The sequence below is a fragment of the Puma concolor genome, chromosome B1 (genome assembly GCF_028749965.1).
Source record: "Puma concolor isolate L17-30 chromosome B1, mPumCon1.1.hap2, whole genome shotgun sequence".
NCBI classification, from domain to species: domain Eukaryota; kingdom Metazoa; phylum Chordata; class Mammalia; order Carnivora; family Felidae; genus Puma; species Puma concolor.
In genome coordinates, this window is record NC_141670.1 from 174,069,673 (window position 1) to 174,096,219 (window position 26,547).

The following is a 26,547-nucleotide window of genomic DNA, read 5'->3' on the forward strand; positions in this document are numbered from 1 at the left end:
AAGTAAGTCGTGAGCTCAAACCCAGAGTCTTTGTAAGAGAGGACCAAACAAGATGAAAATATTAGGAGACATACTATGGTAGGTAGCCTCCAAGATGGCCCTGAATGATCTTCCTTTCCTTATATTCCAGCTGAATAGGACTCTCCTGAGTAATTAATAAGCTATTGTGGAAATGAAAGTATATGCTTTGTGAGGGTAGGTCATAAAAGATTGCCATTTATGGGGCGCCTGGGTGGCTCTGTTGGTTGAGCATCCGACTTCAGCTCAGGTCATGATTTCCCGGTTCATGGGTTTTAGCCCTGCATATTAGCTGCTGTGCTGACAGCTCAGAGCATGGAGCCTGCTTCAGATTCTAGGTCTCCCTCTCTCTCTGCCCCTCCCCCACTTACACTCTGTCTCTCAAAAATGAATAAATATTAAAAAACAAAAAAAAGATTGCCGTCTACAGCTTGCATTCTTGTGTCACTACTGGGAGAAAGCTAGCTGCCATTCCATGAGGACACTCAGGCACCTGTCCAGAGAGCCCCTATAGAGAAGAACTGATGCCTTTTGCCCAAAGCCAGTAGCCACTTACCAGCCATGTGAATGATCTGCCTTCAAAACAAATCCTCTAGGTTTGTCAGGCCTTCAGATGATTGTAGCCTTGATGGACTACAGTTTCATGTGAGAGTTCAAGCAAAACCACCTAGCTAAGTCACTCCGATTCTGCCTCCACAGAAACTGTGTGACAAATAAATGTTTGTTGTTTTAAGGCATGGAGTTTGGGGGTATTTTGTCACATAGCAGTAGATGACAAATACATATACTTTTCTCCTGACATATATTTTTTGATGACTCCCATTTCATGTATAATAAAATATAAAGCTCTTTAGTTACGGCATTTAGGAGTACGGTTTGCCTTTTTTACTTTAACTCTCACCTGCAACTGAATTTGCTCAGATTGCTTCAGAATACTTAGTAAGATATTTCTAAATGACTTCAAAGTTTGGCTGAATTAGCTTTGAAGGAGTCATCAACCTTGTGAGTGAGACATTCATTTACTGGCTACCTCTTTTTTTTTTTTTTTTTTTTAATGTTTATTTATTTTTGAGAGAGCACAAGTGGGGAAGGGGCGGAGAGAGAGGGGGACAGAGGATCCAAAGCATGCTCTGCGCTGTCGCAGAGCCCAATGCGGGGCTCAAACTCATGAATCATGAGATTGTGACTTGAGCTGAAGTAAGACCCTGAAGTTCGACACTTAAGCAGCTGAGCCACCCGAGCGCCCCTGAATAGTCCTGTTTCTGTGTAAAGAAACTGAATCTGAAATTAAAAACCTTCCCACAAGGGGCACCTGGGTGGCTCAGTCAGTTGAGTGTCCCAACTCATGATTTTGGCTCAGATCGTGATCTCACAGTTAGCCTACTTGGGATTCCCCAGTACACCTCCCCACCCCACCCCACCCCACCCCGCACCCGCCCTTCCCCCTCCATGCATGCACTTTCTCTGTGTCTCAAAAATAAAACTCAAAAAAAGGGAGGATTATTCAGATAGTGTGTTTCATGTGACAGCCCCCCCGCCATGTATTATTATTATTAGAATGGGTAATATGTCCTCTTTTTCATTCCTAATACTGGTAATTTGTGACTTCTCTCTCTCTCCTCGATTTATTCCTGTAGAGGCAAGTCAATTCTGTCAGTCTTTTCAACAGTCAACATTTGGCATTATTTGGTTTTTCTCTTTTGTATGTTTGTTTTCCAGTTCATTGGTGTCTGTTCTTAATTTTTCCTCTTTTGATTCTACCTTTTTATTTAACTTGGTATTTTTCTAACTGCTTGAGATGGACATGTAGATCACTGATTTTTCATTCTTCTGATGTATACTTTTATGGCTATAAATTTCCCATAAATACAGCTTTAATTGCAGCCTACAAGTATTGATAATTTATATTTTCATTGTCATTCAGTTCAGAGTATTTTCTAAATTCCTTTATGATTCCTTCTTTGATGAGTTGAACTTCACTAAATATTTAAGGAAGAAAGATAAAACCAGTCTTACTACAAACTTTCCATGGTAGAAGAGAAGGGATCACTTCTCAATTTGTTTTAAGCCAGTACAACCTCATTTCTAAAATGGACAAGTTGTCTTAAAGTTATAGGTCAGTTTCTTTCATGAATAGAAATGCAAAAATTGAAATAATAGCATCTCAAATCTAGAAGTGTACAAATGCAATGACCTAGTTGGCTTTATTTTAAAATGGAACCTTGGACTAAAATTAGATTTTAGGAATAGAAACTTGGATTAAAATTAGAAGACTAGTCAGTGGGATTTACTTTCACAGAATTAGGAAAATATGTGGGTGCAGAAAAAATGATAAAATTCAATACATATGATGTCATCTTCTGTATGATTTATTTCACTTAGTATAGTACCCTGTAGGTTCATCTGTGTCATGAATAGCAAGATTTCATTCTTTTTATGGCTGAGTAATATTCTCTTGTGTGTGTGTATATCACCTTTATCCACTTATCTGTTGGTGGACATTTAGGTTGCCTCCATATCCTGGCTATTGTAAATAATGGTGCAGTAAACATCAGGGTGCACATATCTTTCCTGATTAGTGTTCTTATTTTCTTCAGGTAAATAACCAGAAATGGAATTACTGAGGTGTATGGTTTCTATTTTTAATTTCTTGAGGAACCTCAACACTTTTCCACAGTGGCTGCACCAGTTTGTTCCCACCAACAGTGCATGAGGGTCCCCTATTTCTCACATCCTCTCCAACACTGATTTTGGCTCAGGTCATGATCTCCCAATTTGTGAGACTTCAGCATTGCATCAGGCTCTATGCTGAGAGTGCAGAACCTGCTTTGGATTCTCTCCCTTTACCCTCCCCTGCTTGCACACAAGCACACACACGATCTCTCTCTTTCTCAAATAAATAAACTTTAAAAAAAGGGGGTGGGGTGCCTGGATGGCTCAGTCAGTTAAGCATCTGACTCTTGATTTCTGCTCAGATCATGATCTTGTGATTCTAAGTTCGAGTCCTGCATGGGCCTCCATGCTCACAGTGTGGAGCCTGCTTGGGATTCTCTTTTTCTCTTTGTCCCTCTCTCTCTGCCCGTCTCCTGCTCATGTGTTGCTCCCTCCCTCACCCCCAAGAATAAATATTTTTTTAAATACTTAAAAATAAAAGAGCCTAAGTCAAGACAGCTTTTATAATAAAATATAAAAGAAACAATTGATGATGTTACAAAATATCATATGAGTTTGGCTGTTCATATGAAGCTAAGAACTTTTTACCTGGGGTAGGTGTAAAATGATAACAATCTTAAATGACTCTCACGAAGAATCCAGGCTCAAGGATTGGAAGAATATTGTTAAAGTGTCCATACTACACTTGATTATGAATCCTCTGATAGTGATTACTAGTTTGTGTTGTAATGGACATGAGTTTTAAAAAATATATATCCTCTACTAATTTCTAAATATTAGGAGTTGAGTATTTTTTTTTCCTTTCATACATTTTTTCAGATGGTAGTAAAAACTTTTATGGATATGGATCAGGACTCAGAAGACGAAAAACAGCAGTATCTCCCACTAGCCTTGCATCTTGCATCTGAATTTTTCCTCAGGAATCCCAATAAAGATGTGCGTCTCCTTGTAGCATGTTGTTTGGCTGACATCTTTCGAATCTATGCCCCAGAAGCTCCGTATACTTCCCACGATAAACTTAAGGTAAATATAGTCTTTACAGAATTAGTTTACTTTTCTAGTTTAGGTTACCTTTAGGGACATAGTTTTTATTATTATTCACCTATCATCATAAGATTATATCATAAATTGTAAAACAAATCAATTAAAATTCTTTGTATATCCACAAAAATGGTATTTTTATGAGGCATTTAGGGTTTAGATCAAAACTAGTCCCTGTCTCCTCATCTGTAACCTTCATGATAACCCATCACAAAGCCCAGATGGCTGAATTGTAGGGATAAATAGTGGATTAATGACACTTTTAAAACAGTAGTGTAACAGAATTTACATATTCAAATGATGATTTCCCCCTGCAAGTTACATGCACAATTACATTATGCTCATCTTGGAGATTTCTGTCTTTGTTTGGAATGTTTGAGGAATTCTTTTCAGTTCCTCTTGAGCTCACTCCATATTCTGAATAATTTTATTCTTGGCAAATTTTAATACTTTGAGCTGCTTTCTTTTTAATAGTCCTCAAGTCAGTTTTTTGCATATTGATTCTATTTTGGGTTAAAACTTCTAAAGAAAGCTTATTAAGAAATGGCACACTATTGTCATAAAAAGTACAACCTTTAAACCAGTCTGTTATTATTTTTGTTCCACACAAATTTGTAGTTGCACAACAGATTCAAGCTAGATACTAAAAATTACTATTTACATGTAGGAAATAGTAATGGAAAGACTCTTGTGCAGAATCTTAAAATGAAGACGGTTGTTTGGCATAATGCAAGATGAAGATAGTAAGTAGAAGTTCTGTAGTCGAAGAAAGGGTAATAAGATACAGAACTTATGTTTCTCCTAGAATGAGAAAGCCTAAAGATTTATGGCAATAGTAAACTTTTTTTTTTTTTATCATTTCTAAAGGATATAATTTTATATGATTTGCTCTGTTCTCATTATTTGGAATAATGGACTAAACCAGTCTCACTCAAGTCATTCAGCTAAAGGAGAATTTTGTTTTATAATATGTAATAGAGAATATATATACAGATTATTATTAGTGTATTGTGAAAGAAAGAGTATTAAGTATTTGTATCTAAACTAATGTATTTTATCATTTTGTTTTAACAGGACATATTTTTGTTTATTACCAGACAATTAAAAGGTTTGGAGGATACAAAGAGTCCACAGTTTAATAGATACTTTTATTTATTAGAGGTAAAAAAAAATTTTAATAAATATCATGCTATTCGTGTAATAAATTCCTTTTTAGTAACTTTCTTGTGTAAAATGAAATTTTTTTGTTTTATACAAATCCCCTTTAATAAAATATCTTCTTTAAGATGAAGTACATTCTGCTGGAAAATCTATTCTATTTGAAACTCTGTTTTCATTTTTCTATTTTTATTCTCTTCTAATCTGAAGAGGGATTAAGTTGAATTAATTTTCACTGTTCCTTATATATAGTATGTGTATATGTCTACTAATATCTAACAGTTTAGTATTTTTCAGTTAAAGGATAATGCTAACAGATAGAGGTCTTTTAAAGGTCACAGTATATGAAGAACTAAAGTTTAACAACTTTAATTTTGTATAGTTGGATCTTCATAAGCTTTAATATACATTTGTAATTCTGAAAATGAAATTTTAATAATGAGTTTGCTTTTGTGAAATTATTCTGTGCATGTGTAAATAATCATTTATTTATTTATTTAAGAACTTAGCTTGGGTTAAATCATATAACATCTGCTTCGAATTGGAAGATTGCAATGAAATTTTTATTCAACTTTTTAGGACTCTCTTCTCAGTGATCAAGTAAGTTATTTTTTAAGCATTTGTTTGTCTTTTTTTCTTGCTGTGCATATATTGGAGTACTGTGTACTGTGTACTGTGCCTGTAACTAAGATCTTTTAGATTTTTAACAAGGTGTTTTCCTTAGAAGACTTGAAATGAAGAGGAACATAAGATCTGTTGTCTGAAAGCTGCCTTTGCTCTCATACTACCATTTGAAATTATAGTATCAGTTATATTGGTTGAATCTTATAAAGCAAATGGTGTGAGACCTTATATAATGAAGTACTAAGTTATGAGGTGGAAATTATAAGTATTTAAGTACCATTAGTGAGTGCTGGAAATCATAGTACTTCAGTGGAAGCACACTGATTCCCATTTTTGAGCTAGAAAAAAATCTTAAGCATTGCTCTTTACATAAGTAGCAGTAATGCACAGGGAAAGGAGTGTGGTAGCTTGCCCAAGGACACATCACTGAACAGGACAGCCCAAGCTCTTGATTTCAGTCCAGTGTTGTGTTGTGTTTTGTTGTTCTGTTTTTTTGTACAGTAAACCAAGCATTTTTCTGAGATATGTTTTATAGCATTGCACTATATACAAACATATCTCACATAAATTTTAAAAAATTTTTATAAAGTTTATTGAGAAAGAGAGAACATGTGCACAAGTGGGGAAGGGGCAGAGAGAGAGAGAGAGAGAGAGAGAAAATCTCAAGCAGGCTCTGCACTGTCAGTTTGGAGCCTGATGCAGGGCTCAGACTCACGAACCATGGGATCATGACCTGAGCCTAAATCAAGAGTTGGATGCTTAACCAATTGAGCCACCCAGGCACCCTAAATTTAAAATTTTCTAGGAACCACATTTAGAAAGATAGAAAGAAACAAGTAAAATTTATTTTGATAATATACTTTATCCCACAATATCCAAAAGCATTATTTAAAAAAATGTTTTTTTAATGTTTATTATTTATTCTTGAGAGAGAGAAAGCAGGGAAGGGGCAGAGAGAGAGGGAGACACAGAATCTGAAGCGGGCTCCAGGCTCTCAGCTGTCAGCGCAAGAGCCCAGCACAGGGCTCTACCTCATGAGCTGCAAGATCATGACCTGAGCCCAAGTCAGATGCTTAACCAACTGAGCCACCTAATCGCCCCTCCAAAAGCATTATTGTTTCAATATGTGGTTCTGTTCATACTACAAGTGTTTAATAGCCAAGTGGCTATTATTTAATGGCTTCCATATTGGACAGCACATTTCTAGGGTTTTCTGTAGTTTTTTATGAATACTGTCATGTTTTGTATTTCCTTAGATAGAATGGTAGGAATAGAATTTAACCTGGAATAAACAGGAAAGGACTGGACTGGAATGGTATAGAAATAGACGTTTATAAAGAGACTGCATGAGAAAAAAGCTTCCTGTGGCAACTAACTGAAGGCCTGTAAATAAATGGTAAAGTATATAAACTTTACCTTTTGTGTTAGTTAGCTTTTTCTGCATAACAACCCAAAACTTGGTAGCTTAAAATAGCCCCCATCTTATTTAGCTCATGATTCTGTTTGGCAATTCTTTTTGGTTTGGGGTGGTCTCACTTATGTATTTGCAGTCAGCTGGCAAGACGTCTGGCAGTTGGCTGAGAAATAGGACAACTAGGTCATGTGTCTCTCTCATCTTCTCATCATCCAGCAAGGTAGCCCAGGACTTTTCAAATGCTGACTAGGTTTCAAAAGTAGCAAGAAAAAGCATGATTTACCTCACAAGCACTTTTTAAACCTCTACTCACTTTATGTTTACTTATATTTTATTGGCCAAACAAAGCACATGATCAAGCCCAGATACAAAGGTTGGTTAGACTCCATATCTTCATGGGAGGAACAACATTTTAAAGGCATATGAATACAGAGATGAGAATAATTTGTGCCATTTTGTGCATCCTGTCACATTTTCGCAACTTTTTCTTTTAAAATTAAAATCAACAAAATTTAAAAACTCCTAAAACTGCCATCAGTCTGCCCATCTTATTGACCTTAAATATCCCCTTAAGTCCATTTCGCACTCTGCCCTTAACACTTCTTTCCTCTCACAATTGCTTGTACATACACACACCTTTCTTTGATCCATTAATATTTTTATTTACTGAACCTAAAGATCTAAGTTTATTGTTGACCTCATTATCTATCTACTTAATTCACAATGATGTATGAGTAAAAGACTTGCCTTTTGAAAGAGAAGCTCATTGATTTGTATTTACTGACACATTTACCATTTGGTGCTCCTCATTTCTTTGTGTTGATGCAGATTTCTGTGTGCTATTATTTTTCTTCAGTCTGAAGGACTTCCTTTAACATGTTCTATAGTTCAGGTCTGGTGCTGATAGAATTCTTTCAGTTTTTATGTGTCTGAATATCTTTATTCCACTTTCATTTTTGAAAGTTATTTCATGGTAAGAGTTCTAAGTTGATAGGCTTTTTTCTTTTTTTTTTCTCTCTTTCGGTACTTTTAAAGATGTTGCTCCATCTTTTTCTGGTTTTCATTGTTTCTAATGAGAAGTTTTTTCATTTTTAATCTTTGTCCCTCTCTACACAATGTATCTTTTTTTCTCTACCCACTTTTAAGATTTTACCTTTATTACTGGTTTCAAGCAATTTGATTATGATGTACCATCATGAAGTTTTCTTTCTTCTTCTTGTGCTTGAGACTTACTGAGGCTTGGATATGTAGGTTTAGCCTTCCCACTACGAGATGCTCTGTGAACTGTGAGATTTTTCTATTGTGATTGGAAAATGCACTATTCTAAGATCTTTGTAAGTTCCAAGGATTCTTCGCTCTGCTCCCCCCTTTCAGGTAGTATCTTCCCTAAACTGAAGAAATTTCTTCACATGCACGTCCTGGTCTTTAAGTATTTGAAGATTCAGGGGATACCCTTTACAAACCTGCTTTCTGAATAGGTCTCTCCCCTCTGATATTCTAGTCTTTCCCCTGCAAACTCTAGTCTTTCCGGACTCAGGAAAACCACTAGTGTCTGTCAGGATCTTCCTTACCCACACTGGAAACTTACCAGTCAATCCTGGGAAGATTGTCAACCTCTCTCACAAACATGTGCATGATGTTCAATGTCTGAAAACTGTTGTTTCATATATTTTGTTCAGTTTTTTAGTTGTTTCAGGTAGGAAGGTAAATTCTATCCCAGTTATTGCATCTTGACTAGAACCTGTTGAAACCATCTTCACCTTAGTCCTTTCCTATCCCAAAGTATATTTGGGTCTGAGAGTTAACTACTCTCTTCACTTTTTTTGTGTGTGTCAACCTGAATATTTCTTTTTTTTTTTTTTAACCCCCTTACACACACTACCCCTTAACACTATATAGTTGATTCATCATGATCTAATATCCTTTAGTAGACAGGATATTTGGAAGAAGGCATGCAATGGGGTATCTTTCCAAAAGTTGTAGGAAACGGTGTATCTAATGTGATAATTTTTCTACCAACTTAAGAAATTTTCATCTTTGCATTTTACCATCAAGTGCTCCACAGGTTTCCTATACATTATTTCATGTTATTATTTTTTTTAATTAAGAGATATGTAAATAATATTAAAATTTGGTCTTGATTTAAACTTCCCTGTATAGTATAGTAGTATAATATAACTAAATTATATCATTTCTTTTGATTTATAGTAGTATAATCAAATCCTATACTTATTTCATGTTATTATTTTTTTTAATTAAGAGATATGTAAATAATATTAAAATTTGGTCTTGATTTAAACTTCCCTGTATAGTATAGTAGTATAACTAAATTATATCATTTCTTTTGATTTGTCTTTACATATATATCTGATAAATGTGAAAGTAGACAGGTCAGGTCTTTAGTTAAGATGCATTCAGAAGGAGAGAAAACTAAATGTTCTACCACTTATAAAGGTTTTATAGCTAGTCTTTTTAGATAAGCACTATATCAGTGGTAGAGACATTTATTGAGGAAGCCTACATTTGACTCTTCACTGGCTAAGGAAGTAGGAGTAAAAATGACTCTAGGCTTGATTTTTCATTTATTTGAAATTCTTTGAGAGATACCTACTGACGTTTTCAGAACCTTCTAGTCATAAATTCTGGTAAACATTTGATATCAGACTTTTGATTTCAGTATTGGTAAATTAAATCTCTAGTGACAAAGATTTATAGCAAAAATTACTTGTATTGGTTGAGGCTGTTTTGGTGTTTATATAAAGTTTTATTTTGGGAAATATATTAAGATCTAAAAGGATACAAGGGATGAAAGACTGTCTGCTTTCATTATCTTGTACTTTCTTAATTGAAATTTTATCACCTTTTAGAATCTGGGGTCATGTAAGCAAAGATGTCCTTTCTTTGAAGTTGATGTTTTTGTTTGGTTGAATATAACTCACTCTGAATCCTAATTGTATAGCGACTTAATTCATTTTAAAGGTCTTTGGTTTTGTAAAATACGGTACCATACAGCTGAGGGAGAAAGTAAATAGAGCAATCAAAATTTCTTTGCCATTATTGGCATGGTTCCCTCAAGTGGAAAATTCTTTTATATCTGAGATAGTTGTTTTAAACTGGGAAATATAATTTTCTTTTTGTAAGCCCGATTTTTTTTCTTTTCTGTTTTTTTTTTAAGCAATAGCCACAATAAAAAGGTACAAATGCACATGCTAGACTTGATGAGTTCTATCATCATGGAAGGTGATGGAGTTACTCAAGAATTATTGGACTCCATTCTTATTAACCTCATTCCTGCACATAAGGTCTGTATATTATGAAGATATTAAAGGTTAATGTTGTTTAACAACTAAAAATAGTTGTTTTTCACTGATTGCAATGTCATGTAATTATTCCCACTATCATTCTCCAGTCCCAAATAAAATAATGTAACACACATCAGTCTTGTAGCCATTGTTTTTAGAAGGTTTACTGATTAACATATTATAATGGTAGAAGATTTTCATTCAGTGAAGTGCTGCCTATTTTCTGGAAAACAAGAATTTTTCACATTCACCACTCATATCGAATGTGGGAATTAAAAGAAGTGAGAGTACTGTCTTGGTTAGGTTTTGGTTGGTGGGGGTGGGGTGGTTTATGGGTTTTTATGGAAAGAAAAAAATATTGCCTCCTTTGTAACATAGACGTGGAACATAGGAATTGTATTTCTTCTCAGAATCCATATCCTACATTTTTCTTGGCCATTTTCAGAAAAAGAGATTTAGTAGAAGCAGGAACTATATGGTTAATATTAAGGGGAAAGAGATGATTCAGAGCTGTGTATTTCTCCCTGTGGTTCCTTTTTCTGTTTCTCTCTGCTAAGTCTTCCTAAGGAACTGAAGGACTTAGCTTTCCACAGACTCTACCACAGGGCCATACTCAGTCTACCTTAGTGATATTCACCTTCTTGCTCTTTTCCTCTAATGGTTCAGTGATCTATTATCAGATGTTAGATGAAAGGTGTATCTAATTACACTTCTCTAATAACACAGTTAATTATTATAAGTTCTTCTCCTGCCTCTAAATATGATTTGCATTTTATTAATTCAAATGAATCTGTAATTGGCCAGAATTTTGAGAGTATGGCAAACAGGGGGCAGTATATGTCAGGCAAAATAAGAAAGGAAAAACTCTGAGGAATAGATAGCATATTTGGTGTTTATATTCTAGTTAGTATTTTTATGATTAAGAAATATATATATATATACACATATATATTTCCTAAAAGGAAATATATATATATATACATATATATATACATATATATATATGTATATATATATATATTTCCTTTTAGGAAATAGAAAGGTTGCCTTAATTTTGAGCTAATCTTATCCTTTGGCCAGTAGAATAAAATCTTGGAGCAAGGGTCAAGAATCTGTGGCTTGTGAACCAAATCTGGCCTACTAGCTATTTATGTAAATAAAATTTTATTTGAACACAACCATGCTCATTCATTTTCATTTTGCCTATGGCTGTGCTCAACAGCAGAATTGCATAGTTGCAGCAGTAACTGTATGACTCAGAAAGCCTAAAATATTTACCATCTGGCTCTTTGCATAAAAAGTTTCCTAGCATCTTTTTGGGAGAGGTGCAGGATGATGGTGAATGAATCTCAGTTTGGTCCAAAACTCCCAAGTATAGAGATATTGATAGGTACTCTTTAAAATGAGAAATCCATTCCAAGTAAGTTTTTAAAAATTAAATATGTCTTTTCTGTGATCTTTCTCAGACCCTTTAATTTGTTACAGTGTACAGGGAATCTTGAGGAGCAAACACAGTATTCAACATTTCACAAGTATAATTGACCAGCTGTTTTTCTTGAGATACTTTGCAGGTGTACTCTTTCTTAGAGGACATATTGATTAGACAATGAAATACTTAGGATGATGGGTTAGGGTGTCTGTGTGTATTCATTTAGGATTCAGGGGTAGAATTGACAGTTCAAACTGGTTAACAAACCCAAAAACCCTAAGGTCCATTTTCTATTTAATAAAACTAAACATACTATAGGGTTGAGCTTTTGGCTAACTAATGTATGTTTGTTTTTGAATTACAGCACTATTTGCAACTTCTGCATTTAAGACCCCTTGTCTAGAGAATATTGGGTAAAACCTTAAATGAGATCCAGTGATATTTTTTGCTTTATAGTTTATAGATTTGAAGATAATAGCGTTATGGTGCTATCTCATAAATTCACAAACTCCTTTGTAACTTTGCATATTTTTATTGTGTTTCAGAACTTAAATAAACAGTCCTTTGACCTTGCAAAAGTCCTGTTGAAAAGGACAGTCCAGACTATTGAGGCATGCATTGCCAATGTATGTATTTCTGTTTATATTTACTCTATAATTGTATAATTCTTAATCCATTGTATTAACTTACTGGGATCTTTTACATATAGTTTTATTTAGCCTATAAACAGTTTCACCTATTTAAAACAAATACATAAAAGAACTGATATATCCAGATGTGACCAAATACAAAATACATATATAAGCTTTGACATTTTTAAATGGCATAAGATAGAAGATATTTTATGAAAACTTGTCTACAACTTCACCCCTTTTACTGCGTTTGTATTTATATTTATCTTTTTATCTCCCCAATATGCTGATCTCTCTTACTTTCTCCTTTCTTTACCTTTGGCTCTCTGTGTCCATTTATCAGTTAATTCCACTGTTGCACATGTGCTCATACCCCTCTATTTTTTCAGATATGCTATATAAAATTTTGAATTGTCTGTATTTGTATATATCTCTATATTTTGATATTATCTTATTTATAATAGAAATGACTATAAATGTTTTTTGAACTGACATATACCCATAATTTACCTAACCATTTCCTTATTATCTTGCATTTAGATTTTGTTCAATGTTTTCTTTTTAGTAATTAATTATCTTTGTGAATGTAGCATTTATCTATTGTTGAGTTATTTTCCACGTTAAAAAAAAAAACCCAAGTGGGAGTATATTCAGTGGTATGGATTATTAGTATTGTTTATATTACTAAATTAATATTTAAACATGGTAAAACTAAGTTTCTTTTCACAAAAGAATATACAGTGAAAAGTGTCTCTCTTCAACCCCGAATACCCTTTTTTTAGTTCTCATAAATAACCTCTACCAATAGACTTTCATATATCCTTCCAAAATTACTGTTCTGTGCTTATTCATTTTTTGTGTATGTGTATTTTTTAACTTGTTAAAACTATTTTTAATTTTTTTCTATGGTCTGTATAATAAGTATGAATATTACCTAACTTTTCATGTATGTTGCTTTTCAAAGGACATATATTGTTTGATGATACTACCAGAAATATACTTAGGTCAGTTATGTGCAACTTCCTCTTTAGCATTTTTAAATATATTTTTTATAAGTGTGTTATGTATGTTGGCAAGGAGTAGAGGTCTCTTTTAATTTGTGCTTTTGATAGTCTTTGTTTCTTCCCAGCATTCTTTTAAATTATCAGTTAGCTTTTATATCATCACCTTTTCTTTCTCTTGGTCCTCTGAATCCAAATGTATTTGACTTTCTCTGAGTATTAAAAAAAAAAAAAAAAAATTCAAGGTGCCTGGGTGGCTCAGTCAGTTAAGTGTCAGACTCTTGATTTAGGCTCAGGTCATGATCTCACAGTTTCTGAGATAGAGTCCTGTGACAGCCAGCATGACCCTTTCTACCCAAGGGTCAGAGAAAGTGAGAAAGAGAGAATCCCAGGTGCTGACAGCACTGAGCCCGTCACGAGGCTTGATCCCATGAACTGTGAGATCATGACTTGAGCCAAAATCAAGAGTCAGACGCTCAACTGACTGAGCCATTCAGGTGCCCCTAAGTATTCTCTATTATTAAACTAATGGCAAAATTAGTCAGACTTGAATAAAAAAACAGACTGTCTTTAAATTTTTCTGTTTTAAAGAAATTTCTCTGTAAAATTCTTTATAATGAGTGACAAAACTAAGTTGTTTTGTTTTTATGAAAGTTAAGATTCCTAGAAATGCTGTCTTAATTTGGAAGAAAGCTAATCTTTTTTATCTTTCTCCCTGGACATTCCTATTTTGATATTTAGAGGTTTATTTTAGTGACTGTTCTATCATATATTAGTAATTGAAATACCTGTTTTGTTTCATCCCCTTCAGTTATATATGTAATGCCTAAATCTATGTTTTTTAGACACGTGTATAAAAAATATGTCAAATTTTTTAATTAAATGGATGTTTTGTTTTTGTTTACTATCTCCTGTAGTTTTTCAATCAAGTCCTGGTGCTGGGAAGATCGTCAGTAAGTGATTTGTCAGAACATGTATTTGATCTGATTCAGGAACTTTTTGCGATAGATCCGCATTTATTATTATCTGTCATGCCGCAGCTTGAATTCAAACTAAAGGTAGGACTGACTATAATTTTTAAGCCCTTTAAGCTTTAAGAGAAAAATTTATATATAACTGTAAAAGATGTAAATATAGTTGTTCTATATAAAAGAATAAAACGTGAGTTCAACTTCCTACATTTAGTTAAGGTATACATTTTTTAATCATTTCAGTAAAACAGTCTCTCTCATTTGGGTGTCATAGAATTATATTGGAAAATTATAACTCTCCTAGTTGCTGAATATCTGATAAACACAATGACACAAATTATAGGTATGCAAAATGGTATTATCCCTTACAATACATATTGTTATTAAATAGTATTTATTATTATGTAGGTATGTTTTAGAACTTCAAAAGATTTCAAACTGAGTGCTCAAAGAGTCTTGATTTAACTGTATGAACCTTCCATAGTATAGATCAAGGACAAAAATTTTACTGTATGACTTAGGGCATACTCTTTTTTTTATGGCCAACTCAACAAGGAATTCATAACTCCTCAAATATATGAAAACTTGACACTTGATCTCGTATCCCAATCACACTATAGGAGATAACAGCTTATATTTGCTTAATATTCTGGGCTTTTTTTTTTTTATTTTTTAAAAAAAAATTTTTTTTTCAACGTTTATTTATTTTTGGGACAGAGAGAGACAGAGCATGAACGGAGGAGGGGCAGAGAGAGAGGGAGACACAGAATTGGAAACAGGCTCCAGGCTCTGAGCCCTCAGCCCAGAGCCCGACGCGGGGCTCGAACTCACAGACCGCGAGCGAGATCGTGACCTGGCTGAAGTCGGACGCTTAACCGACTGCACCACCCAGGCGCCCCTATTCTGGGCTTTTTGAAAGGCTTTATTATATATCCAGTATCTTACTTGATCCTTAAACTGTGGTATAGTTAGGACCAACATTATGGTTTTGATTTTTGAAGTGAAAACCTTAAGATGAAGTATTTTGCCCAGTTACACAGTTAAAACAGATTTGAGGGGCACCTGGGTGGCTCAGTTGGTTAAGTGTCCAACTTCAGCTCAGGCCATGATCTCACATCACAGTTTGTGGGTTCGAGCCCTGCCCTGGAATCTGTGCTGACAGCTCAGAGCCTGGAACCTGCTTTAGATTCTGTTCTCCCTCTCTCTGCCCCTCTCCCACTCATGCTCTGTCTCTCTCAAAAATAAAATAAGCATTAGAAAAAAAAAAAAAGATTTAGGATTAGAACTCCAATTTTTAGACTTTTTAAAAAACATGTGTACATGATAATTAAGAATTGTCCATATTGTCTTTATTATAAATATTCATTATTTATAGTCTAAAAGGACATCGTACCAAGCTTCTAAGAAACTGTTATATCTTGGGGTGGGGGGGGGTTATAAATAAAAAAAATAAAAAGAGACCCTGTTATGTGGAAAATATCACATGAAGAACAAGGTTTTGTTTTATTTTTTAATATTAAGAGTTTAACAACAGCGTAAAGATGTTCCCATATCAAATTATTTCTAGGTATAAGGCATTAAAATTTTTTCTCTCAATCTCTTCATACAGTCTGAATATGAAAACTCACACCTCTTCAATCCTTAAACAAGATTGCCATGATAGATGGTGGGAAGGAATTAAGAACTAGATTTCTAGGTTTCTTTGTGTGGACTTAAAGTAACTGAGGGAGACACCAAGTGATTTTTGCACCAAAAAAAATTTACCATAACTATAACCATATTCCAACTTCACTCAAGGAATATATTTAAAATTTTAAAAAGGTAGGGGGGCAAGTTTTCATTCAGTTTCAGTAGTTAAAAATATAGATATGAAATGTCACATCATTTGAAGTAATCACTAAACTACTGAAGTAGTTACCAGTAGAATAAAACTTCTACTTATTTTAGTTTTTGACATTTAAGAGATAGATTGATTTTTCTTTAAAAAAATAAATCATGTTGATTAGTTGATTGGGCTTCCTAAAAGATTCTAATCTGTATTGTTGTCACATTGCTTGAGAAAAACTTTATCAAAGAAAATCATTTTTATGATTATAAATGTTAAAGCTTGATATAGTTTTCATTTTTACATGTTTGATAAGTGTGCCTCTCTTACCCATAAAACCCCTATTCCTGAAAGATAAGCCATTCGTAACAAAGACCATATCCCATGCCTTTATTTTTTTAATGTAGTATCTTATTCCATTAATATTTCTTTATTTGATTTCTGGTATTACTGGTATTTCTGGTATTCAAAAACAATTTGAATGTTTGAAAAAAATTAGCAATTGCTTTCAGTTACTGTCTTTGTTTTCCTAGTGAATATGTGATTTTTAGTATATGTGCTGCCGAACGAAGTGAGCACATGAATATGTGATTTTTAAAGTTTCACATACCATATGGTTTCAGAATAATTTAATTTCTATTAAGATGTGACATCACTAGTGAAACTGGAACAGAATTCATAGCATATATTGATTTAAGATAAGAAAATTGGAGGCCTTTATCGAAAAACAACTTCAAACTAAGTTTTGATTTTTTTTTGTAGCGTTCAGTTCACCTGACCTTTAAATCTTCTAAAAATTCTTGCTCTTCCATTAAAATGAGTTTTCCTGAATCATGACATTCTTCAGTGTCCTGTTCTCCAGTAAGTTAGGGGATCCTCATTTAAAATTTCATATATCAAAATTTTAATTGATATGAGTTTACCCTGGAGCTCAAATGGCAGGAAAGATTTCTTACAAGAAAACTTACTAGGGTGGGAATTATTTGCAGCTTTTCCCTTCACAGAATTTTTTCTCAAACTCTTAGGGAATGTTAGAATTGAATGATTATCTTCATATTTCTACATTATAGATTGCAAACAAGCAGTTGGAGGGGCCATAAATTAGCAGTTGTAGGGGGTGTGAAATAAGAGCAAAGAACCAAATGATCTAACATGGACTCACATCAATTTCTACATAGTAAATAAGAGCATATGAGCATATGATATTTTAAAATTCTCGTCATTGTAAGCAGAAATAGGAAATTGTAGCTTCTTGGGAATATATCATGTTGTTTTCTATAATCTGATGAATAAACCTTGACTTCATTTATTTTCTCTTTTTCCTTAGAGCAATGATGGAGAAGAACGATTAGCTGTTGTTCGACTTTTAGCTAAATTGTTTGGTTCTAAAGATTCTGATTTGGCAACACAGAATCGTCCTCTTTGGCAATGTTTTCTTGGACGGTAAGAGGACATATAGTTCTATGGATTCTAATTTTTACGTTTCAGAGGCCAGTCAGTATGGTCTGCTTGATTAAAACCATACATTTCAAAACTTCAATTGATACGTTTGTTTTTTAGTGTCTATGTTGCTGTCTTTCTTGGAGAACAAATTGTAGATCAGATTTTTTATGAAGAAATGCTTATTATTTTATTTACCACATAACATTTTTTAATCTTTCTGTGCTAAAATAATGTCATTAGGCAACATCTGAAAATGTTCAGTCTTAAGATTTTTAAATCATGAGACTGAAGACATAATGATCCAGGCCATGCCATTCCTCAGTCCAGCAATGTATTCATTTACTAGTGTTTATCTTTTAGGTTTGTAGCTTATCTAATTGAATGATGTATGTTGTGAACTAATGTGGTATTGTATGACTTTGAAATTGAAAATAATTGCTCTTCATTCAGATAGCTTTTTTTTTTTTTTTAAGTTTATTTATTTATTTTTAGAGAGTGAGAGTGCACAAACAGGGAGGGGCTGAGAAAGAGAGAGAGAGTTCGAAGCAGCTCTGTGCTGTCAGCGCAGGAGCCAGATGTGGGGCTCGAACTCATGAACCATGAAATCATGACCTGAGCCAAAATCAAGAGTTGGACACTTAAGTAACTGAGCCAGCCAGGCACCCAATTCAGATAGCCTTTAATGTTCTTTCTCAAGAATCTAGAATTACTAGATTCTATTCAACATGATGGTAAGGTTGAAAAATATGAAATTTATCAGATTCCCTCTTGCATTCCCTGTACATGTTGCTTTGCTTCAAACCATGAAAAGCCAGTTTTTACTGTTAGTATTCTGGAGAACATTTTAGATTTATCAATTCAACTGGTTCAGAAGGTGGGCTTAGAAATTATGTTAAGGTAAATTCATTATAATAATCGTAAGTTAAATATTACAGTATAACAAACAAATCTGAGAAATCTCTGACACTGACATAATGACAGTCTTAAGTTACTTTCCTAGAACAGACCATTCTGAAGGTCTTTAAATGCTATTTTGAATAATGAAACTTGATTTTATGAGAACTTAGAGATAATGAAGCAACTGTACTTGTCAGTAAACAGAAGAGTGATTTTTGTCCTTGTGATTGCCTCAGTGTTTATAGCAAAACAATCACTTGTAAAAACTAAATCAGCTGTAAGCAGTTTCTTATATTCATAATTATACATTCACTGCTATATCTAATAATCAGTCTCTGATTCATAGAAACAAAGAAGTATTACCAGTTTTACCATATTATTTACCTTAGCTATTTAGCAGTAAGTGTTTTGATACTTTGTAATTTACTTGATCATAAATGGTAATGTTTTCATTTTTTTCTGGCAGTTAGAAGATCATTAATCCTATGGGCACCTGGGTGACTCAGTCAATTAAGCGTCGAACTCGTGATCTCATGGTTTGTGAGATCGACCCCTGCACAGAGCCTTGGGATTCTCTCTCTCCCTGTCTCTGCACCCCATCCCCCCCCACTTGTGCTCGCTCTCTCTCTCTCTCTCAGAATAAATATTTTTAAAATATTTTAAAAATAAAATTATAAATCCTAAATGCACGATTTATTAAAGTAAAATTGTTTAAGGAAGTAAAAGGCCATGGACGTAAAATGTTTATTAAATAACTTTAATTGGTTATTTTATGAGATTACTTCAAAAATAAAAATATTTCTTGCTTTTTAGAATCACTTTATTTATAATTAATAAATGTTTTTTAAATTGCCCATAATAGGGGCGCCTGTGTGGCGCAGTCGGATAAGCGTCCGACTTCAGCCAGGTCACGATCTCGCGGTCCGTCGTCGGGCTCTGGGCTGATGGCTCAGAGCCTGGAGCCTGTTTCTGATTCTGTGTCTCCCTCTCTCTTTGCCTCTCGCCTGTTCATGCTCTGTCTCTCTCTGTCCCAAAAATAAATAAACGTTGAAAAAAAAATTTAAAAATAAATAAATAAATAAATAAATAAATAAATAAATAAATAAATAAATAAATAAATTGCCCATAATTTTAAATTTGAGAATTGCTGAGCTTAACTCTTTATTTACATTTGTGGATCTACATGAAGTGTTTCATACTTATTGCAATTTTACAATGTACTAGACCTTTTAAAAGAGCATTTAAATACAAGTTTATCGGAGGGTTTGAAACTTTTTTGTTGTAAGGCAGCATGACACAAGCATTTTATAAAATCATCTTTGAACTTCTGGATCTGCCTCTCTCTTGCTTTCTACCTCTTATTCCTCCTAGTATTTTCCCTCTATAAACTTTTTTCATGTAGATTTTTTAGGTTTTAAATATTTATTTTTTGTTTGTTTTGTATCATTTTAGGCTGTTAAATTTGGGGCACTACAGAGTTAGATAGTGTGGGTTGAGGGATATGTTTATACTTTTGTTTGTTTTGGTGTGGTAAACATTCTCTTTTCAAAAATGTTTTTGTGAAAATATGTATTTCTTTATATTCTACCTTCAGAACCCATTAACTGTCATAATAATTAACAGCCATTTATATAATGTGGATATACCTTATTTGACAGTAATTATGTTGCCTTTCCAACTAATCTTTAGCAACTTTTTCCATGTAGATTTAATGACATTCACGTTCCTGTGAGATTAGAAAGTGTGAAATTTGCCAGCCACTGTTTAATGAATCACCCAGATTTAGCAAAGGATCTCACAGGTAAGCTGGCTGATTTATTACAAATATGGGAGCAATTACACAGATACATTTAGATGGGAGCTTTGATCTTAAATTTAGTTTCTGAATAGGTTTTAACTCTGACACTATTTCAGATTTCTATCAGTCATGGACTATAAATGATTTTATGTTTGTACAATAAAATTATATTTGAAATCTTCATATTGTAATCCTTTGGAATTTTTTGGAAATCGTAATTTGAGGAAGTAGACATTGGATTTGGCACAAATCATTATACCTATGTGATAATTAAATATAGTAACATATCTAATAGTAAGTGGGAAAGTGTCTTCTGGAGTAGACTAGAATTTCTCATTCTTCACTTGAACTTAGAGCATTTGAATTCACTTATTTGGTGTTAGTAAATAAATGCTTTTATCAAAATGGTATTTACCAAAAAAGAAGTATTGTAACTTAAGTTTTGAACTATATAAATCAGATATTGCTTTGTGATTTGACTTTTCCAGAGTAGTTGAGGTAAAATACATTCTTTATTAAGATGTGACTTTGCAGTAATAGCTACCTAGTGTGGTCTAGTTTATTTTGTGATTATGTAGGGTATTGCCTCCTCAAAAATAAAATTATTTTAATTCATGCCACATTTTACAAACATTGTTTTGGTATGGATAAAAACATAAAGCATTGGTTTTTTCTGTCATTCTGAACATGACAAATATCATAGCTAACATTTAGCTTTAGTTTTTTTCTTATATTACAGAATATTTGAAAGTTAGATCACATGATCCAGAAGAAGCAATTCGTCATGATGTCATTGTTACTATAATAACAGCTGCCAAAAGAGACCTTGCCTTAGTGAATGATCAGCTACTTGGCTTTGTAAGGGAAAGAACACTGGATAAACGGGTAAAATCTGAGGAATTTTATTCTTTTGTAATTTGCTATATTTAAAGTGTTTGTTAAACACAATAGGAATTATTCCTAGTATACCTAAAACTTTTATGTGTGAAGTTCAAATCAATACAGTACTAAGTAAAAATCTAAAAATTTTTATGTTTTCTGTGTATCTTTTAATTACCTTTACAAATGAATACATTGGGTTCTATAGCTTTTCAGATATTAGGCATGGGTTTGTCTTCTAGCCTACCTTTATAAAAAAGAGCAGCTCAATTAAAGTTTTATTTTACCTTTTCACTTATATGATGAGTTTCAAAAGAATAGTGATCACCTATGTTTTTTTTTTTCTTATAGTTAGCATTTTCAAAATTGACATGTTATATAAACTTAGCTGGGTCTATCACTCATTGAATTAAAAGAATATGTTACTTTATATGAAAATGATATTTCTGTATTGCTTTGCTAAGCTAAGGGCAGAAATGATAGTTCTTTAGTTACTTTTTTGGGTGATTTCCTCTCTCTGGTTACAGTTAAAAACATGGGTTGATAAGAGTAGTACTAAGAACAACAAAAGTGGTTCCTAAGGAATAGTGTCAACTATAAGCAAGAGACAGACATGCAAGGCAGGCTGATTAGACATGCTTCTTACTAACATCTTTAACAGAGGTTGCCTTTGCAGTGTGCTATTTTATTTGATGCATAGTTTAAAACACACTGTCCTCCTGAAACCAGTGTCATTTAGTAATAATTTCAGAGTAAAACTACATTTCTTGGATATGAAATATAGCAAGAGGTATTTATTCTTTCTTTTAAAATAGAGGAGGCAAATATGTAAAGTGGGCACTGTTGAACATATTCAACTGTATCAGTAATTCTAACTTTGAACAAGTTTTTCCTCTTGGCTTTAATTTAAATGAAATGATACCCTACCTAGTGATTAGCTGGTAACTCTCTCCCCACCCCCATACACACACTTGATTTAAGGTATTACCATTTGTGTTATTTCCTCCTTTTAGTAACATTTCGCTCCAGCTTCTGTAAATGTTTATACTTTCCGAAGGAGTTAAATAAATTAATCTTCCTGAGGGTGCATGGTATGGTCATATAGCATCTAGTAGACATTTTAGGACCTGGATTTTGGTGTAATAAATTAGAAGGCCCTGGGTATAGCCTTTCTGAAATTTGTTTTCTCCTCTATAAAATGTGAGGACAGGACTTAATCTTTAGATTTCACTGCTTACATTCTTTGGTTTCATGTGAGAAGTGTCACACGACATCCATTACTTGTTGTATGGGGACAGAGTTTCATTCATCTACTAAATAGCCTAAAAATGAGGAAATTGTACAAAAAATTATAAAGAAATATTAATGTAAATAAACCAAAGATAATATGTTCTGACTTGTTGGGATAAATATCTTTTCTGGTTTTGTTTTGTTTTGTTTTGTTTTGTTTTACTACATCTCACTATCATGGTTCTAACTGTAGGTTTTTATAGTCTCCTTTTTTATCTACCTTCCTCCTACTACCTTTCTTTCCTCCTAGTAAACTGTTCCAGTCTCTAGAAGTCCCAAAGAGTCTTCCAGTAACTAGTAGTATGTGGCTAGGTAAATCATTTGCCCATTTAATCTATAAAGTAAGGAAGTTCACTTAAGATGATCGCTAAGGTACTTTCCAACTTTGTAATTCTAAGATCTTGATATTAAATTTTGCTCTTCTTATTCTGAGTTACTAACAAAAGAAATTTAATTAGGATACAGCATTCCAGATGATAGGGCTTTTGGTTGCAGAGTAAATCACACACTTTCTCTTTTACCTTTTAATCACTTCTAAAACTTGGGCACATTTTTTAAGACAGAATCTAATGAAGTCTTCTGTAAGATTTACTACTGATGGCTTGGCTGTGAGGGAAATAAAATTGGTAGGTTGATGTAGTAGTATTTGCATTAGACAATTTTTAAAGTAGTCAGATTTATAAATAAGAACCTGTTCAGTGTTGGTAAAGCAATTTGTTGCTTAGGAAAATAAATATTGTGCTAGTTTATATACATGTAAGTCTGATTGTACAACCTAGTTGAAGAAATGGCAATTTTTTACAGATTAGCATTCTAAAGTTTGGTATCTCACTCATTCAATAAACTATACTTTTTAGTGGCGAGTAAGAAAAGAAGCTATGATGGGTCTTGCTCAGCTTTATAAGAAATACTGTCTTCATGGTGAAGCAGGAAAAGAAGCTGCAGAGAAAGTCAGCTGGATAAAGGACAAGCTTTTGCATATTTATTATCAGAATAGCATCGATGACAAGTGAGTCTAATATGTTGGTAGAATGGTTGAATATAAAAATGCTTTTAATTTTTTTAACATAATTTACTTCTCTTTTATAATTATTTCTAAATTTAGAAATCACTTTATTGTATTTATACATACTATATTTAAATAAGACTAGCAATAATTGTCAAGTAGCATAATTAATGAAATAGACACGGGCTTCAGAGTCAGACCAGAGGCCAGATGTTCATTTTGCCCCTTATTAGACATGTGTCTTTGCACAACCATCTTCTGTATATCTTGGTTTTATCTAAAAAAAAGGAGTAATAATAAAGCTTTCCTTACAAGATTGTAATGTAGATTAAATAAAAAATGAACATAGAGCTCCCTAGCCCAATGCCTGGCAATACAGCACTATTCAGTAACTGCTAGTTGTTATGCTTCCTTTTTTGAAACACTGTAAATATTAATAGAGGTAGTACTGTGGTGTTTTTTTTTATTGAGGTATAATTGATACATAGCATACTAGTTTCAGGTGTGTATAACATTCTATATTTGTATATATTGGGAAAAGATCACGATATGGCAACTTAGTTACAAATTTTTTTTCTAGTGATAAGGACTTAGGTTGTTTTCATTTTTCAAGTTTTACTTGTAATTCTGTTTTGAATTGCAGTGATGATTTTGGCTTTTGCAGAATACTTGGGATGTTTTGTTGCATTAGACTGACTGCTTTGGTATCATTGGCTGTGCATTTCATTGATAAATGAGGATCTCTTGTATTTTCTTATTCCAGTGATATTGAATAATAAATATAAGCTTAGCAAGAAAGTTATTGCAGTATTGGTAAGGAATTTAGACTGTGGAGAGAAGAGAGATCAGATGTGCCCAGGAAAAGCTAACTTTTCAGGAAGCAATATGAAGGAAGATCCTTCTGATTTTATGTAATGACACCACAGGGAAAGAGTTGAACTATAACTAGAGGAAGTTAATGTTTTTGTTTTTGACGATTAGCTGTTCTTGATTGTTAGCTTTATATGTAGTGTTAAGTAATTTACTATTATAGATCAGGACTGATGAAGAAGAATAGGTGGAACAGCCTAGCACCTTGTGTTTAGGAGTAATGTATGACCCTTTTAGAACAAATGTTCCACACTGACAAAAAGTAAAGTCACAAATCGCAACTAGCTCTAAGTTTAAAAATAACTAGTCCACGGTACCTGCCTGGCTCAGTTGGTACAGCATGTGACTTGATCTCATGGGTTGAGCCCTATGTTGGGCATAGAGATTGCTCAAAAAAAAAAAAAAAAAAAAAAAAACCCAACCCACAACTGTACTCCAAGAAAAGGAACCAGTCACATAATAATATTTTCCATTGTATTTGCACATATAGGCATCACCATTTGCACGTATAGGTCTGATATTTTTGCATAAGATGGTTAAAATATAAAATGCCTGTTGCTTCTAAAAAATAGAATAATTATATTATTGGTGGGTATTTTTTGTCTCATAGACTGTTGGTAGAGAAAATCTTTGCTCAGTATCTTGTCCCCCACAACCTGGAAACAGAAGAGAGAATGAAATGCTTATATTATTTATATGCTAGTTTGGATCCAAATGCTGTCAAGTAAGTTACTTTTTAAATGAATGTTTGGAGTAAAGATTTTATAAAATTACTTCACCTTATCTAATTGTTGTTGATGGGGTTGTTGCTTCTTCTAGTTGAATCAGGAACCTCAGGTAAATATTTGTAGAGAAAAATTTCACAAGTTCAGGTAAATTTAAAAGCAAAAATATTCCTATGTACATAGATAGTATTTTGGCACCTGAGTCCGTAATATATATATTGTTTCAGGGATTCAAAGAAATCCCCATGTCAAAATTACTTTTGTCTGCCTGTTGACTGGAGTCTGAATTACACTATTGGAGCTTTACAATACTATGTCTAAGAACTAAGTACTACTTCTTTAGCAAGAGAGTATATCCAGATCACCTCTATGTAGAATGACCATATGATTGGTAGTCTGAACTGGGATATTTTTGAGACTGAAAGGCACTATTAATATTTTTGATCAGACAGTTGATATAAACTTTAACTGTCCTAGGCCACTGGGATATGTGGTCACTCCACTGTAATAAAGCTTTTTAAAAAGTAAATAAGTCCTGTTGTTGAGATACCTGGTTCTTCTGAAAAGAACCTCAGCATGTGTGTGTGTGTGTGTGTGTGTGTGTGTGTGTGTTTATTACAATATGTGTATATTTTGTATATTTATCTTTTAACTTTCATATAATTTCAAATTTACAGAAAGACTGCAGGAATAGTACAGAGCATTATGATGTCCTTATACCCAGATTCATCATTTGCTTTATCATTTGCAATTTGCATATACTTTTTCTTTATCTCTACATAAATATTTTCTTCTGAACCATCTGAGAGTAATTTGCAGACATTAGATCCCGTTACCCCTAAATATTTCAATGTATATTCCCTAAGAATAGGATATAACCAGAGTATTCTTGACAAATCAAGAGATTTAGCATTGATACAATATTATTGTCTAATCTAATATGTATTTAAATTTCCTCAGTTGTCTCATTAATGTGCTTTATGGGTTTTTTTTTTCTCCCCCCTTTCTAGTATTACAGATTGCATTTGGTTGTCATGTGTCTGGTCTCTTAACTTGAAGTCATTGCTCTCTCTTTCTTTGTCTTTTAGGACTTTGATGACTAGGGAAGAGTATTGCATAGTCCAGTCCAGTTATTTTGTAGAATATTCCCTCAATTTGGGTTCATCTAGTGTTTCCTCATTATTAGATTAAGTTTATACATTTTCAGCAGAAATTCTACAGAAGTAACGTAGTATCCTTAGTGCATCGTGTAAGGAGGCATTAGCCATCATTTGTTTTTAATTTGTGAGTGATTCCTAATGCTCACTGTAGATAGTAAATCCCTGGCCTAAGGTTTAGTCTCTGTTTATATTTCAGAATATTGGCAAACAATACTCCAAGATAGACTAATATCTCAGAGGTCCTCTAGACACTTGGAATTATGGACTGTGTTTGTGAGAGAAGAAAATCTGCTTTCATAGAGTAGTCTAGAGTAAACACACTCAAGTTAAATTTGGTTCCTTGAATCTACATCATTTCTAAGAAGTTCATTTTTCCAGCCTTTCATACATA

The 26,547-nt window shown here is 33.3% G+C and overlaps 1 protein-coding gene across 1 annotated transcript in view; it reads left to right on the forward strand.

Annotated features, from left to right (window-relative positions):
• Positions 1–26,547, forward strand: part of PDS5A (PDS5 cohesin associated factor A) — a 134,595-nt gene that overhangs the window by 42,835 nt on the left and 65,213 nt on the right. Inside the window, exons 3-13 of the mRNA XM_086705211.1 lie at positions 3,511–3,714; positions 4,807–4,893; positions 5,393–5,490; positions 10,104–10,230; positions 12,205–12,285; positions 14,210–14,350; positions 17,416–17,531; positions 20,135–20,229; positions 20,966–21,111; positions 23,253–23,404; positions 24,882–24,995. Coding sequence (XP_086561337.1) covers positions 3,511–3,714; positions 4,807–4,893; positions 5,393–5,490; positions 10,104–10,230; positions 12,205–12,285; positions 14,210–14,350; positions 17,416–17,531; positions 20,135–20,229; positions 20,966–21,111; positions 23,253–23,404; positions 24,882–24,995 — 1,361 coding nt within the window. The remainder of the gene's footprint in view (positions 1–3,510; positions 3,715–4,806; positions 4,894–5,392; positions 5,491–10,103; positions 10,231–12,204; positions 12,286–14,209; positions 14,351–17,415; positions 17,532–20,134; positions 20,230–20,965; positions 21,112–23,252; positions 23,405–24,881; positions 24,996–26,547) is intronic.